Below are 14427 nucleotides of genomic sequence, written 5' to 3'. Positions count from 1 at the left end.
ATGAAGTGTGTAAGATGCCTCACAGGGCTCAAGTCAACATACACTTCAGGAGCAGAATTTGTTCAAATGTGTTATGCTCAGAAAGAGTTTTATGTATCTATGCCATCTGTACATAACAGCTGATATTTTGAATGTATAAGTCAACTAGATTGTGCTTACTGCCTGCCAAAAATCTACCCACAGAAATTACATCCACAGCATGTTCACAGAACCCCAAATCTTTATTCACCAAATTTTGCACACAGAGAAATGAGGGGAAAACACAGTTTATGCAGCAGAAGATGCAGGCAGGCATATTTTGAGAGGAAACCATGAAAGTTTAAAAAAAAATTAAAAAAAAAACATTCGATGCATATTCTGTTTCCATCTCACATGTTGCTTCCGAAGAGAACGATCACAGAAGCTTAGCCACCGTAACATGGACACACACACACGCCCACACACACACACAAACACACATTCAGATTCACACAAACGATTAGTCACTCCTCCTCAATGGCTGAAGTTAGGAGGATGAAATTTGACCGGCAAAGGTTTTACATTAGTTAATAGCAGATTATATGGCGGAATAATGATGGCATTTGAGATGATGACGTGTCCTGCTGAAAAAAAAACAGTAAATCGAGTGCGTTTGTGTTCAGAAAATGATAGCCAGTGCCAACATTAGCTGGAGAAGTCAAAGTGAGAAAAACATGCTCTTATGAGTAATATAAAAAGGGCATGTAAAGAGACTAAACATTTTGTATTTAATATTAAGTCCAGACGTTGGCTCAGGAGCAAAAGAGTGTCGATGTGCTGCTGCAGATGAAGAATGTGTTAAGCTTGAACAAGGTTGTTTCATTCAGTAGATGGAAGAAGTGCAATGTCATGATTATATTGTATGTAAGCATAAATACACTGTACGGTTTGTCGTATATTTATGTGTGTGTGTGTGTGTGTGTGTGTGTGTGTGAGTGTATGTGGATGCTGGGAATGTCCCAGTGTGTCTCTGTTTGCATTCGTCATAATGAAACTAACCATCATTTATTCCAGAATTCCAGAATCTTCCAAACGAATAAATAAACACATGATATCTCTAATCAAAAATAATTAGAGTAAAAATAATTGGATAAATAAATTAATAATGACACTGTGTCATTGATAAGTTTGATACATTTGACATGTGTTTTTGTTTAATCTAAAAGTTATATGATATATTTACAAAATAATCTGTGTCATAATCTATGAAATCAAGCAAGACCTTTTAAACGGTATAGGAGAATGTTACTTGCTAGTTAGTACTGACTGACTCTGTGTGTGTGTGTGTGTGTGTGTGTGTGTGTGTAAGAGGAGGGTAAGTGAGCTGATGAGCGGAGTGAGGAAAAGTGAGGGAAAGATGCCTTCACGCTGTGAGCTCTTCTCTCAGCTCCTTGTTTCTGCGGACCACAGCAGCGTGTTGCTCCTGACAAAAGCACAAAAACAACAACAGTCACATAATGACAGCAAAGAAATATCACACCAAGGCCTTCGTACATGACCTAATTACACCAAAACTATTGGTACACTCTATAATACCTGTATTTATGTCTGTTTAATGATCCAAATATCTGTATCTGTTTTGGGATTTAAACCTGAAGTGGGCGTGTCCTACTCCAAATGGATTTTTTTTTCCTTTTTTTTTAAATAGAGGTGTGCATGGGACTGCTTGTGCAATTATTATTTTCTGTTTGTACCTACTTGTGACATTTTCTAACAAATGCAGTTGATTCTATTTCCCAAAATATAAATTAAGTACTAGCTACTAATTCAAATCACCAAGGTTCAAGATTCTTTATTTGTCACATACACTGCATACATGTGATGTATTAATGTAGTGAAATGTTTTTCCTTAGTGCCTCGTCCCACAGTGCATAATATAATAAAATAATATATAATAAAATATAATAAAAGCAGAATATAATGAATAAAATTGAAAAGTAGAATAGAATAGAATAGAATCTATTAGACAAGATATAGATGTTATATGTAAAAATATGTAAAAATATGTAAAAAAAAATATACACCACACCCCCAACCTAAGTTACTAAGGATGAATGAATGCTGTAAACGCATCGTTCATGTTCGTGTAAATGAATGTGGGCTTTCTTTCTCCTGTGAGCTTCATATCTGACCACTTGTCTGCATGAAAGTAGAAAACCTCCCGCTAGCTTGACATTTTAGTTGCATTCTGCAGGATCCCAGTCCTGATGCACACCTCTAGACTCAAGCAGGTGGCATGTGAATCTTACTGGCAAGCTTTCTAAAAACAAAAACTGATAATACACCTCCCATTTGTTTCAGTATTTGTGTCTGTTTCAAACACGTTATCTGTTCATTCCAAATGTATCCATATGCATATGATCTCTAGACTACAAACTTATTTTATATCCCTGACATTCCCTGAATCACACAGATGACTAATAGCTTTCTACTTTTAACACATTCACACACTCTTTCACACCGTAGAGTCACATGTCAATCAGTGACTTCAAAATATAATTGTACGTACATTCTGAGACTATTGTAGCATCAAGCCAACATGTTCAACTTTTTGGAACTAAAAGAATTTTAAATATAAGCAAAACCTGGCTAACTGGTCACATGGTGTCAATGTCATGTTCTACCTTCTCATGCAGGCGCTCCAACATGGCCGCCATGTGAGCCCTGCGGTTCTCGGTGTTTTGCTCCATTTTCAAAATGAGCTTTTCCTCGGCCATCCTGCTAAAGTTGTTGTTCTCCTCCATGGCTTTGAACAGCACATCCCGCTCGTGCTCCCGTTTCTCAGCCAGAGCTCTCAGCACCTGGGCCTCTTGAGACTGGGGAGAGAAGCCAACTATAAGCAAGCACGCTATAAGCAATGCAAACAAACGATAAGCTAGTGAGTGCATGAAATTAATAAATAACATAAAGTTTAGCAAATTCATCACGCTTCCTTTTATATGTATTATCTTACCCTGTTAAAGCAATTTGGGTCCTGATTCCACATCAGAATGCACAGCATAAGCTAATCTCGCTATCAATATTCATATCAAGACATGAATGCTAACATGTCAGTATTAATACCGAATTGCAAACACTCACTCTCCTGCGGTCTTCGGCAGCCTCCAGTTTCTTCTGAATGTCTTCCAGAGAGATGTCCCTCTTCTTGGGAGGGGTTACGATATTGTGTGCCACATCTGACACTGGAGAGGGGGGCTTCAGGATCACCTCGAAGGCCTGACCCGAGGCCCGTTTGTTTATGGGCTTCACCTCCATGACTGCATGACAAGCACATGTGAAACGACTGAAAAGAAGCATTCTTTGTGGTTTAAAGTCTTAATTGTGTTCTAATTGGTGTTCAGAAGTAATAATAATAATAGTCTCCTTGAAGTCCAACTGAATTCCTCATCCTAAGGTGTCCAATTAAATTCATATTTAATCCATACCGATTAAGTAAGATTACATATGAATTATGTCATTCAAATCAAGTACTGTAAATGAGTGAATGTAAATCTAAGCATGTAGACCAATATAAGACTGAAGTATATCTTACACTCTGACTTGGAGTCCAGGTTTTTCTGTAGTCTCGGGTTAAAACAGGAGCATATGAGTGAGAACACAGACAGCTCCTTCATCTTTTCTTTGTATGCTGTGAAAAAAGTGCAATTAAATATTCATCCATAAGTGCAAAGTGTCATAAAATTATATCAAATGAGTGTTTTGCTTGTGTGTGTGTTTCTGAGCAACCAATTTTACATTATTAAAGAACACTAATTTTATAATAATAAGCTTATTTTTTAGAAGCTGTTAATCATTACAACTCTAACTTGTATGTTAAAATCCACAGTTCCCAAGTACAGGGCTTTAGTTTAATATAGAAGTATTTCAGCGATATTCCCACATACCACCTGATACATTCCATTTAGTCCAGTTAATTCAGTTAATTTCAAAATGAAATATGAAGCTTTTACCGAGCGCAAAGTGCATATTCCTTTACCAAGTGCATATTTAAGTCTTTCCAAAGCCTTACAGCACAGGTGGCTCAGCTACAAACGAATTATGAACATTTTGAGGCCTGAGCTCACAGTCTCATGAAATATGCAGGACAGACTAATGATGCTGGTCATTTCCTGTCATCTGTAGAGTTTTACAGATTGCAGGCACATCCTCCAAACTCCATTATCTAGGGGAACAGAACAAAGCTAAAACATTTTACTCAGCAGTGAGACACTAGACTAGAGTTAGGTGGAGATAGTCTGTGGTTTCTGATCTGACATCAGCCATCCCACCCCAAAGCTGGTTTTTTCCTTTATGACCAATCCCAGCACACACAGCCAACAAGACAAAGGAGCAGACACATGGTCCCCCGTGCACGGATGTCCACTAGTGTCCACAGAGCGTAGATAATGATTTGCATGGAGCAGCAAAGGCCACCATGTGCAGTGTTCCATTGCTGCAGGGCTGGCCAGCCTCCCAATCTGTGGTCCGCTTGGCCTGCTGCTACTCCTCAGCAATTTCCCTCAATGTACAGAACAGCCAGGCCTTATGTGATACACCACACACAAGCCCATGCCTATATACCCATATACATATACATACATGCATATATATATATATATATATATATATATATATATATATATATATATATATATGGTGAATCAGACCTGTATCTATATTAAATATGATGAAGATAAGACTGCATATTTTGATATTTGGGCCTGTGCTGCTGCTGCTGTCTGGGTCGTAAAACAGTCACACCCATTCACAGCCAAGCTTTCAGTAAAACCTGAGGCTCAACCCATTGATGCCTGAGCTTCCTTTCAAAAATAATGAGTTTTTTTTTTTACATTTATTTATTAATGCTGGGTTCTTTTGTTGTTGTCGATTTAAAGAATTGTAGACCATTGTTACTCACAAATGTGTGTTAGTCTTTCAATAAATCAGTAACAAATTAGGTAGGCTATATCCAGCACATAAACATAAAAACCCATTTCTTATTTCTATTGCATTTCAATAAATGTTTGACATCTCTTTCATTTGTGAGTCGATATTCCTAAACCAAGAACTCCTCTGTATATTTCTCTGTATCTCTGATCTTAACAGGGCGTATGATCTGATCAACAGCCTTTGCCAAATGTGTAACATATAAAGCTCTTAAAGGCCATCGAGCATACACAATGCCAGGCGGAGAGCACAGACGCACTCCATCTGCCATAACGCATTATGAATATAAAAGGCATGACGCGCGGTTAGAGTGTGAAAATGAGCTAAAAGGTGCGTGGATGGTTGCTATAAAGCTGCATTTGTTTGTGCAGGATTTTGCAGGAGCGGTTGTAGAGGAGAAGATGCCGGGTGTCTTGGGTGGGGTCTTTCTGCATTATGCTGGGGAGGGAGCTGTGGCAGGTGCGCCATTCTGCACGCAGAAACGGATAAAAATTTATATACAGATATGGGTTCGTTTTACACTTAATGCATTTACCTAGGCTTATATCCTATTTCCAAATCATTTTTTAGCTTTGGGAAAAGGAGACTGCTAGGCTATTGAATCATGATGCCCCGGCTTACAAAATAGAATGAACGCAACTGCATTCAATCTGATCTAAATGGAAATCCATGTTTTTTATTATTATGATGATGATTTTATGTATTCTAGTTGGATAGGATCTGTCGGGATTTCTGTGAATAGTCAGTCCATCCTCTGGAATCAGACATCTCAATCAGCGTCGACAAATTAGAGCCTAATAACATAAATCTAGTCAAAATGTGATGTAGAAAGAGCAGACTTACCGACAGCGATTTTGTCCATTGTCGTGGTTTGGGTGAAGTGTTCAGGCGTTGCGGTTTGTGCCGGAGGCGTTGAGGAGCGATGCTTAAGGCACTGAATCAGCAGAGCACAATGCGATCCGGCAGAGAGAGAGCACTAATAAGCACTGGGAGCGGTTCAGTGATCAGCATCTCCACACGAGAGCAGATTGGCCGTTGCCACTTTACGTAAAAAAAGGCAGGCGTTTAAGCGAATAGCTTACACAGCTCAGAAATGATCTTACAGATGTTTTCCTGCTGTTGCCACCGACCAGTGTAAATCAGCATGCCAGGAAAGGAAAGCTGGATCTATGCCCAGTTCATATTTTTGATCCCTTGTTTTTTTTTTTAATAATAATTATTTAATAAGAGGGTATTTCAGATGTATCTGACAAAGATAGACAGGTTGTTTATTCATCATTCATTCATTCATTCATTCTTCTTCTTCTTCTTCAGTATTACAGCATTATCCTGGTCTATGGTCACAGAGGATCCTAAACCTAGCCCAGGACACAATACAGGGACACACCCTGAATAGGATGCAGTCCATCACAGGCCACTATGCACACACACATTCACACATTCAGAGGCAATTTAGTCTAGCCCAGGATTCTTCGCTCTTATCCCCAAAGGGCCGGTGTGGCTGCAGGTTTTCATTCCCAGCAAGCAGGAGCCACACCTGATTCCGCTGGGTTAATCAGTTCATATTGGACTCCAATCCACTATGAAGTGTGCCATCTGTTTTGGGTGGAATGGACGCCTGTAGCCACAATGGTCCTTTGCAGATATGATTGAAGACCCTTGGTCTAGCCAATTCAATTCAATTTAATTATTATTCTGGTGGGGGGAAACCAGAGAACATGAAGAAAACCCTCAGGAACCTTAGGAGAATATGAGAAACTCCACACAGGGGGTCAGAGAGCTCCACCCAAAGTCAGGATCCAGCCTGGGACCCTGGAGCTGTGTACTTACTGCGCCACTGTGCTACCCTTACTTACTTTCACTCGCTTTCAGTAACTGCTTTTTTTCTGGTCAGGGTTGCGATGGATCTGGAGCCTATCCCAGGAACACTGATAGTGAGATGGGAATACACCCTGAATGGGACACCATTCCATCACAGCACTGTGCTATCCATCGGTTATTTCATTTACTTATAGCAGACAGCAATTAATTCCTGGCCCACACTCATCTTTTTCCACGTGCCGTAGAACACAGCCCTTATTAAGGTCCACATCACACACATGATATGCACCAGAACAGTCAGGCCCTTTTTGACCCAAGACTGAAACACGACACCTGCATTAGATGGCAAATATCACAAAAACCTTTAAAGTGGCTGCTTACGGACCCTTGGAATCAAATGCTATGTGAGATAATCGGTAAATCTCCCTCCCCTTAATTATGCTGCATCACAGAGTGAATCATCCACACATCATGATCAGAATTTTCAGTTTGCCAGTAACCAGTAACCAGGCCAACTAAAACTGGCATTATACAGAGATACACAATCAGAATTACCTCCGGATTACAAAACATTTTACTGTGTAGTTTGATCTATAAATAGAAAATAAAATAAAATAGACTCTATACTGCTGTGTCATGGACATAGCAAAGCAGTGCAATGTTAAAGGATGGCTCCACTTATCACAGATAGTGCAAGAACATGATCAGAGTTACAGCTGCCCTGTACAGCACAGCACATATCCACCGCTCTCTCACACTCTCACAGTCTGACAAAGCTCTGCAGACAAATCCTCAAATGTCACTGAGCGTACTTCACACACTCGAGCAAACACGGCAGAAATAGCAAAACAGCAACTCTGTTCTATTCTATTCTATTCTATTCTATTCTGTTTTATCCTTTTCTATATTATACTAATCTCTTCTATACTATTCTATTCTGTTCTATTCTATTCTCTTCTCTGCTATTATATTCTATTCTATTCTATTCTTTTCTACACTATACTAGTCTAGTCTATTCTATTCTACACTGTACTAATCTCTTCTGTTCTATTCTATTATAATTTCTTCTATTCTATTCTATTCTATTCTGTTCTATTCTATTCTATTCTATTCTATTCTTTTCTACACTATACTAGTCTAGTCTAGTCTATTCTATTCTACACTGTACTAATCTCTTCTGTTCTATTCTATTATAATTTCTTCTATTCTATTCTATTCTATTCTATTCTATTCTATTCTATTCTATTCTATTCTGTTCTAATCTCTTCTGTTCTACTCTACTCTGTTTTACTCTTTCCTATACTATACTAGTCTATTTTATTCTATTCTGCACTAACTATTCTATTCTATTCTATTCTATTCTATTCTATTCTATTCTGTTTTATTCTTTTCTATATTATACTAATCTCTACTATTCTATTCTGTTCTGATTTATTCTCTCTGTACTACATTAATCTAAGGTTTTGTATTTAGTAGTGTTGTCTGTTGTGTTATTGTCTTGTTTATAGTCTGTGGAGAAGCGTTCAAGCAAATATTTCATTGTATACGTGGTACTTATACATATGACAATCAGTGTTGTGACCTGTGACTTGTGTGTGACTTCTATTCCATTCTCATCTCTTCTCTTTTCTTCTATTCTGTTTTATTCTCTTCTCTTGCATTTTGCCTTACTGTTGTCTGTTTATATTCTAAAAATATTTATAAATGTTATTCATTTCAGGTGGCACGGTGGTGTAGTGGTTTTGGGGAACCTGGTTCTATCCTGAACTCTTTCCATCTGTCCAGAGTTTAGCGTCTTCTCCCTGTGTTTGCATGCAGGCTTACTCTGAGTTTTCCGGTTTCCTCCCACTGTCCAAAAACATACCAACATACACTTGGCAGATTGGTTATGCTAAATTGTCCTTAGGTGTGAATATACAGTTGAGGTCAAAAGTTTACATCCCCCTTTCAGAATCTGCAAAATGTTAATTATTTTACCAAAATAAGAGGGATGATACAAAATGCATGTTATTGTTTATTTAGTACTGACCTGAATAGGATATTTCACATAAAAGATGTTTACATATAGTCCACAAGAGAAAATAATAGTTGAATTTATAAAAATGACCCCGTTCAAAAGTTTACATCCCCTTGATTCTTAATACTGTGTTGTTACCTGAATGATCCACAGCTGTGTTTTTTTGTTTAGTGATAGTTGTTCAAGAGTGCCGTGTTTGTCCTGAACAGTTAAACTGCCTGCTGTTCTTCAGAAAAATCCTTCAGGTCCTTCAAATTCTTTGGTTTTCCAGCATTTTTGTGTATTTGAACCCTTTCCAATGACTGTATGATTTTGAGATCCATCTTTTCACACTGAGGACAACTGAGGGACTCATATGCAACTATTACAGAAGGTTCAAACGCTCACAGATGCTCCAGAAGGAAAAACCATGCATTAAGAGCCGGGGGGTGAAAACTTTTTGAATTTGAAGATCAGGGTAAATTTAACTTATTTTGTCTTCTGGGAAACATGTAACTATCTTCTGTAGCCTCTGAAGGGCAGTACTAAATGAAAAAATACGATATTTAGGCAAAATAAGAAAAATGTACACATCTCCATTCTGTTCAAAAGTTTTTTTTGTTACTATGCCACAACATGGTTGAATTTGAGAATCTAGGTCAGAAGGTGTTGATTAATTTTCTGTAACAACAGTAATTCAAATCAAAGGTGTGTATTAATAGACTCCTTCCCAATACTGTTGTTTCTATAGTAACAGCTCATTCACAGGAACACGTATGGAGGACACTCCACAGAAACTAAACCTAATAATAAAAGGATTAAAAATGTTGATTATGGTGAAGATTTCTGTAAGGAAACGTTTAATGAACATAACATTAATGAAAGGCGTCTCTAGTGTTGACGCTTAGCATCAGTCACATCTAGCCTATAGCTGTGTACGTCATACTTGTAGTCCGTGTCCTTTGTGGTTTTTTCCCCATTATGACATCATTACCCAGAATGCTACTCGGCTGACCTTCAGTGGGAGGAGACACGGGGAAATCGGAAGCATGGCTGCAGGGATACTAACCAAAGGTGAAATGTTAAATGAAACATATTTCTTACAGGATTTAGCTGTGAGGCTTGACATGGAAGCAGTAAATGAGTGTTAGAAATGGATGTATGCATATTTCTTTTAAAATGTAAAAAAAGAAAGATAGTTTGATTTGTTTTATTCATATAGAGTCATGTTTCCTAGCTAATAACCGGCTAGCGGCTAAGTGTGCTAAATGTTTCTAAGCTAGTCAGTGAGACTCAACACACTGGCACGTGAAGGAGCGCGTGAGAAATGTATAAATATATGAACGCTTCAATCTGTTATTCAGCAACACCTCTATTAATCCATACGTAGCATTTAGACTAGCAGGTGCTGAGCCATGTGTGAGGTTAATATTTTCATATTCAGTGTACTGATTCACTATATTATACTGTATAATGTGTATTTACAGTAGAGTGTCTATGCTACTGAAATACCCCTGCTAATCAGCCAGGTGTCACTTCTGGTATTTTAATTAGTTTGACTTGTTTGATTTATTTCTCCATATCTTCTTCTGACGTGATCTCTCCTTGTTGGTTTGGTGTCATTAGTAATCCATGGTGTGAGGAGTGTGAGGAGTGTGAGGCAGGTGGGATCAGTGTTCTCCTGCAGCAGCCACACATACACCACTGCTGCCAAACCTACACCTGCTTTTCACAACCAAGATGCTGGTATGGAACTCAATTCAAACATTTGCATGTGTATTTACATCATTTCTGCTCAGTACCATGACTAGAAATGTGATCCGTAAGGAATACAACATGACAGGGCGTGGTAGTGAAGGAAAAATCATCAGCAATGGGGTGGGGTGATGCATTACCACCCCAAACAGCATGTCCTGAAGTGTTTTATTCCAGTTATACCACAGCAGTTTAGCAATCATTACAGTTTTCATTATTAATGAATTACATTTATGGCATTTGGCAAACACCCTTATCCAGGGTGACTTACATTTATCTCATTTATAAATCTGAGCAGTTGAGGGTAAAGGGTTAAGGCTCTGGGTTACTGATTAGAAGGTTGTAGGTTCAAGCCCCAGAACCACCAACCTACCACAGTTGGGCCCTTGGGCAAGGCCCTTAACCCTCTCTGCTGCTGGCGCCATGTGCTGCATCATGGCTGACCCTGCACTCTGACCCCAACTTCCTAACAAGCTGGGATATTTGAAGAAAAAGAATTTCACTGTACTGTAATGTATATAATCCTGGACAAAAAAAAAACAAAATGGCAAAATATTAAGCTTTTAATGGTTTTTACAACAAATCAGTGGTCAGGAAATTAGCAAGAATTAAACGAACAGATAAAGGAATTTAGTATGAGAGAGCTTTTCCTTTGATTTCTTTAAATATTTAAGCCTTGTGGCCCTTGATGGGCTGCATCAGATAACTGACAGATAACTGAATAATGACTAAGCTTTTAAGAAAAAAAAAACATCCCAGAAGATATTTTTGGAAAATATTGTACACCTAGATGTGTTTGAATTTTACATCAACATTTTAATCATTATCATTATTTTACCTTTGTGTAAAAGAAGACTATATAAGTGAATTTCCCTGTTTCTAGCTTTTCCCCAAACAGTTCACTGCAGCAAAAGTAAACGAGCAAATGGTGGCACAGGAGCTCTCAGGAGTGCATTTGTTTCATTCTTGCTAATTTTCTGACCAGTGATTTGTTGTTAGGACCATTAAAAGCTTAATATTTGCCCAATTTTTTTGCCCAGGAGTGTATGTGACAAATAAAGGCTGCTTCTTTTCATTTAGTTAACTATAATGTTGTGGAATGTTCATAAGACAAGTTAGTTTCTGTTATCATTTCCATTATAGCAGCTATAAACAAGCATTCATAGTTGAACCTCACCTACTTATTTATTTTTGCTCTCTTGAAATTGAAATACAAAAAAAAAAAAAAAAACACAGCTTGTCATTGACAGAAAGATTAAAGCCCTATTTCTTGAAGACGTTCCTGTGGTGGAAAACTCACTGACCATTACAAAGACTCTTTACATAAATGTTAAATAAACATCTCCTAACAGAAAGCTTCACCATGTCAATAATTACAAGTTATATGTAAATGTTAAATAACAACATTTTAAAATCTGTTCTACTTTATATTAGCCTAAGATTATGTGGAGCGTCTTCCATACAAATCCTTGTAAATAAATTGTATAGAATTAGTGCATTTAATACAAATCTCTGATTTGCCTAGTATTTAGCTCTACTGTCAGAGATGCTTTTATAGAAAGTTAAAAAAGTTTAAGATCACAAGTTCCTGGTTACACAGTTGCACGTTTTGACTCTATAGTCAAAAAGCTGCTTTGTGACAATGTCCATTGTTAAAAGTGCTATACAAATAAAATTGCAATTGAATTAATCAACACCTTCTGACCAATCAGAAATGTCTGTGTGTAATTAGTTATACAATGCATTCCATGATATTCACCATTTGTATCAAGGTAATAAGGGACACTTCAGAATATAATTCAAGACACATTTTGGATTTGGCAGCATTTTTGAGCAGCTTTTGGACATTCCTGAATAGAGTCAGTAGCAAGCCTGTACTGAGATGAAACACCGCATCAGAATCCGTTTGGATTTATTCTGATCCAATCCACTGTCGTAGTCTATGCCGTGAACTTGTGTAATATTGAACGACACAACACAAATGTTGCCAAGGACAAACTCTTAAATCACACTGGCCTTACTCCTCTGTTGTTTTACATCTTTTGCCAACAGAAGCATTCAGAAGAGTGGCAGTGTAAAGACGTCAGTATCAGATAAATACTGGCTATCAGCTGACACTCAGTGCTCTGATATATAGTATCAAAAATGAAACTTGTGGAATTGATGCATCTCTTCCATTTAGAAAGCAGCATAAACATTTTTTTATGGTGCATTATTTATATCAGGTCAAACATTAAGGCAGCATATCCTTCTCAACAAACACGACAATTTTGTTTATAGGATGACATGAAGATTTAAACAAAGTGGCAAGCAGAACTCTACAGCCAACCGAGGAATATGTTAAAAAATATATGTTAATTGCTCGTCTAAAATGTTCTTGCTCCTTAAAATGCTGCCCAACAAAGTACAGTATATATGTATTAATACAGTAATGTTTGCGTTGGACAGTCTGAACACACCGAAATGTTTGTTTTTATTTATATAAACAGTGTTTATATGCTTACCCATGTTCGTGTTTTGTCTCACAGATGTGAATGATAAGATCATGAACTTTCCTCTGACCCAGCCGGACTTCTTCAGTGTGTCTGAGCTCTTTACTGTAAAGGACCTGTTTGAGGCCCGAGTCCACCTTGGCCACAAGAAAGGCTGCAGGCACAGGTAGAGCAAAATTATTTATATTATTTCATTAGTGTAATCATTCATCAAGCCAATTAAGTTTGATAGCATTCTGTACATAATTGTTCTTTACACTCGTCAGCTAACTCAGGCACACACAGCCTCTCTCGTACTCTTTCCATCTCTGTCTGTGTCCTGTGTTGAATTGCCCTGTCTGTTTGTCTCTCTCTGAAGATTGATGGAGCCCTATCTGTTTGGTACACGCCTGGACATGGACATCATTGATTTGGAGCAGACCGCATCCCACCTACAGCAGGCTCTGAACTTCACAGCACACGTGGCTTACCGCGGCGGCATCGTGCTCTTTGTAAGCCGCCGGCGCCAGTTCACACACCTGATTGAATCTACAGCGCAGCAATGCGGTGAATATGCTCACGCTCGCTACTGGCAGGGAGGTGTGCTCACCAATGCCAATGCCACTGGGGTGCGCCTTCCTGACCTCATCATCTTCCTCTGTACACAAAACAGTGTCTTCCAGACACACACTGGCGTACGCGATGCCGCCAAGGTCAACATTCCCACAGTGGGCATCATCGACTCAGACTGTGACCCAAGCCTCATTACGTATCCAGTGCCGGGCAACGATGACACTCCGGCTGCAGTGGAGCTGTACTGCCGTCTGTTCAGGATGGCTATCAACAGGGCAAAGGACAAGAGGAAGCAAATGGAGCTGCTCAAGGGGATATGAACAAAAAGAGAGAGAGAGAGAGAGAGACAGTCTAGAGACCCACAGAGACATGAGGATAAGTTTAAGTTCTGCACTTAATCTGAATTTTTTTTGTCAGCTGGTCATCACAATTCAGAGCTTAGTGTTGATCTAGTTCTTGGTCCTTGTTGATATTTTTTTTCCCCTCCCCTCAAACACACCACTGATAGAATCAGCTAATTATCAAACCCAGCACCACCTCTGGGTGTGTCCAAGCAGGGATTCACTAAAATGTGGAGTGTATGGTATCCTCAGGATTGGGTTGGAAAACCACTGTATCCCAACTCTCACCGAGATAGAGCAAAAATGTAGACCATCTCTGAGGCACTGAGGACTGGGTTAAGAATCCCCATTATATCTCAACAAGTAGCCAAGGATACTGAAAGTCTCCAGGATTTTTTGTGTATCATGTTGAGATTTGATGTACTATTAAACATTTGGGTTCCATCACTAAGTAAAATTAACGTTTCTGATTAAATCTGGGGTTTTTTTTGTAGTTCTACACATCATCTGAACCATTCACTAATTC

The 14427-nt window shown here is 38.5% G+C and overlaps 2 protein-coding genes across 2 annotated transcripts; one reads left to right on the top strand and one right to left on the bottom strand.

The window, feature by feature from the left end:
- Positions 1-202: 202 nt before the first annotated feature.
- stmn2a (stathmin 2a) lies at positions 203-5942 on the bottom strand. Its single transcript, XM_026940138.3, has 5 exons — positions 5788-5942; positions 3551-3646; positions 3100-3275; positions 2643-2834; positions 203-1441 (listed from the first exon to the last, which is right to left on the bottom strand). Exons 1-5 carry the CDS (start codon positions 5804-5806, stop codon positions 1382-1384), a joined length of 543 nt encoding a protein of 180 aa, XP_026795939.1. The 5' UTR covers positions 5807-5942; the 3' UTR covers positions 203-1381.
- A 3752-nt stretch (positions 5943-9694) lies between these two features.
- On the top strand, positions 9695-14376 carry mrps2 (mitochondrial ribosomal protein S2). Its single transcript, XM_026940137.3, has 4 exons — positions 9695-9835; positions 10388-10507; positions 13045-13174; positions 13367-14376. Exons 1-4 carry the CDS (start codon positions 9811-9813, stop codon positions 13878-13880), a joined length of 789 nt encoding a protein of 262 aa, XP_026795938.2. The 5' UTR covers positions 9695-9810; the 3' UTR covers positions 13881-14376.
- The last annotated feature ends 51 nt before the right edge of the window (positions 14377-14427 follow it).

This window comes from Pangasianodon hypophthalmus, chromosome 1 (genome assembly GCF_027358585.1).
Source record: "Pangasianodon hypophthalmus isolate fPanHyp1 chromosome 1, fPanHyp1.pri, whole genome shotgun sequence".
NCBI lineage: Eukaryota > Metazoa > Chordata > Actinopteri > Siluriformes > Pangasiidae > Pangasianodon > Pangasianodon hypophthalmus.
The sequence above is the reverse complement of the archived record's forward strand: the minus strand, read 5'-3'. Positions and strand labels throughout refer to the sequence as shown.

Bases quoted from the DNA above. Each gene is read 5' to 3' on its own strand.
- stmn2a (XM_026940138.3), bottom strand. The intron at 3,276-3,550 runs GTAAGATATACT...CTTGTCATGCAG, and splicing joins CCTGGACTCCAAGTCAGAGT to TCATGGAGGTGAAGCCCATA. The intron at 2,835-3,099 runs GTGAGTGTTTGC...TTCTCTCCCCAG, and splicing joins CTGCCGAAGACCGCAGGAGA to TCTCAAGAGGCCCAGGTGCT.
- mrps2 (XM_026940137.3), top strand. From the start codon at position 9,811: ATGGCTGCAGGGATACTAACCAAAG. The intron at 9,836-10,387 runs GTGAAATGTTAA...TGGTGTCATTAG, and splicing joins TGCAGGGATACTAACCAAAG to TAATCCATGGTGTGAGGAGT. The intron at 10,508-13,044 runs GTATGGAACTCA...TTTGTCTCACAG, and splicing joins TTTTCACAACCAAGATGCTG to ATGTGAATGATAAGATCATG.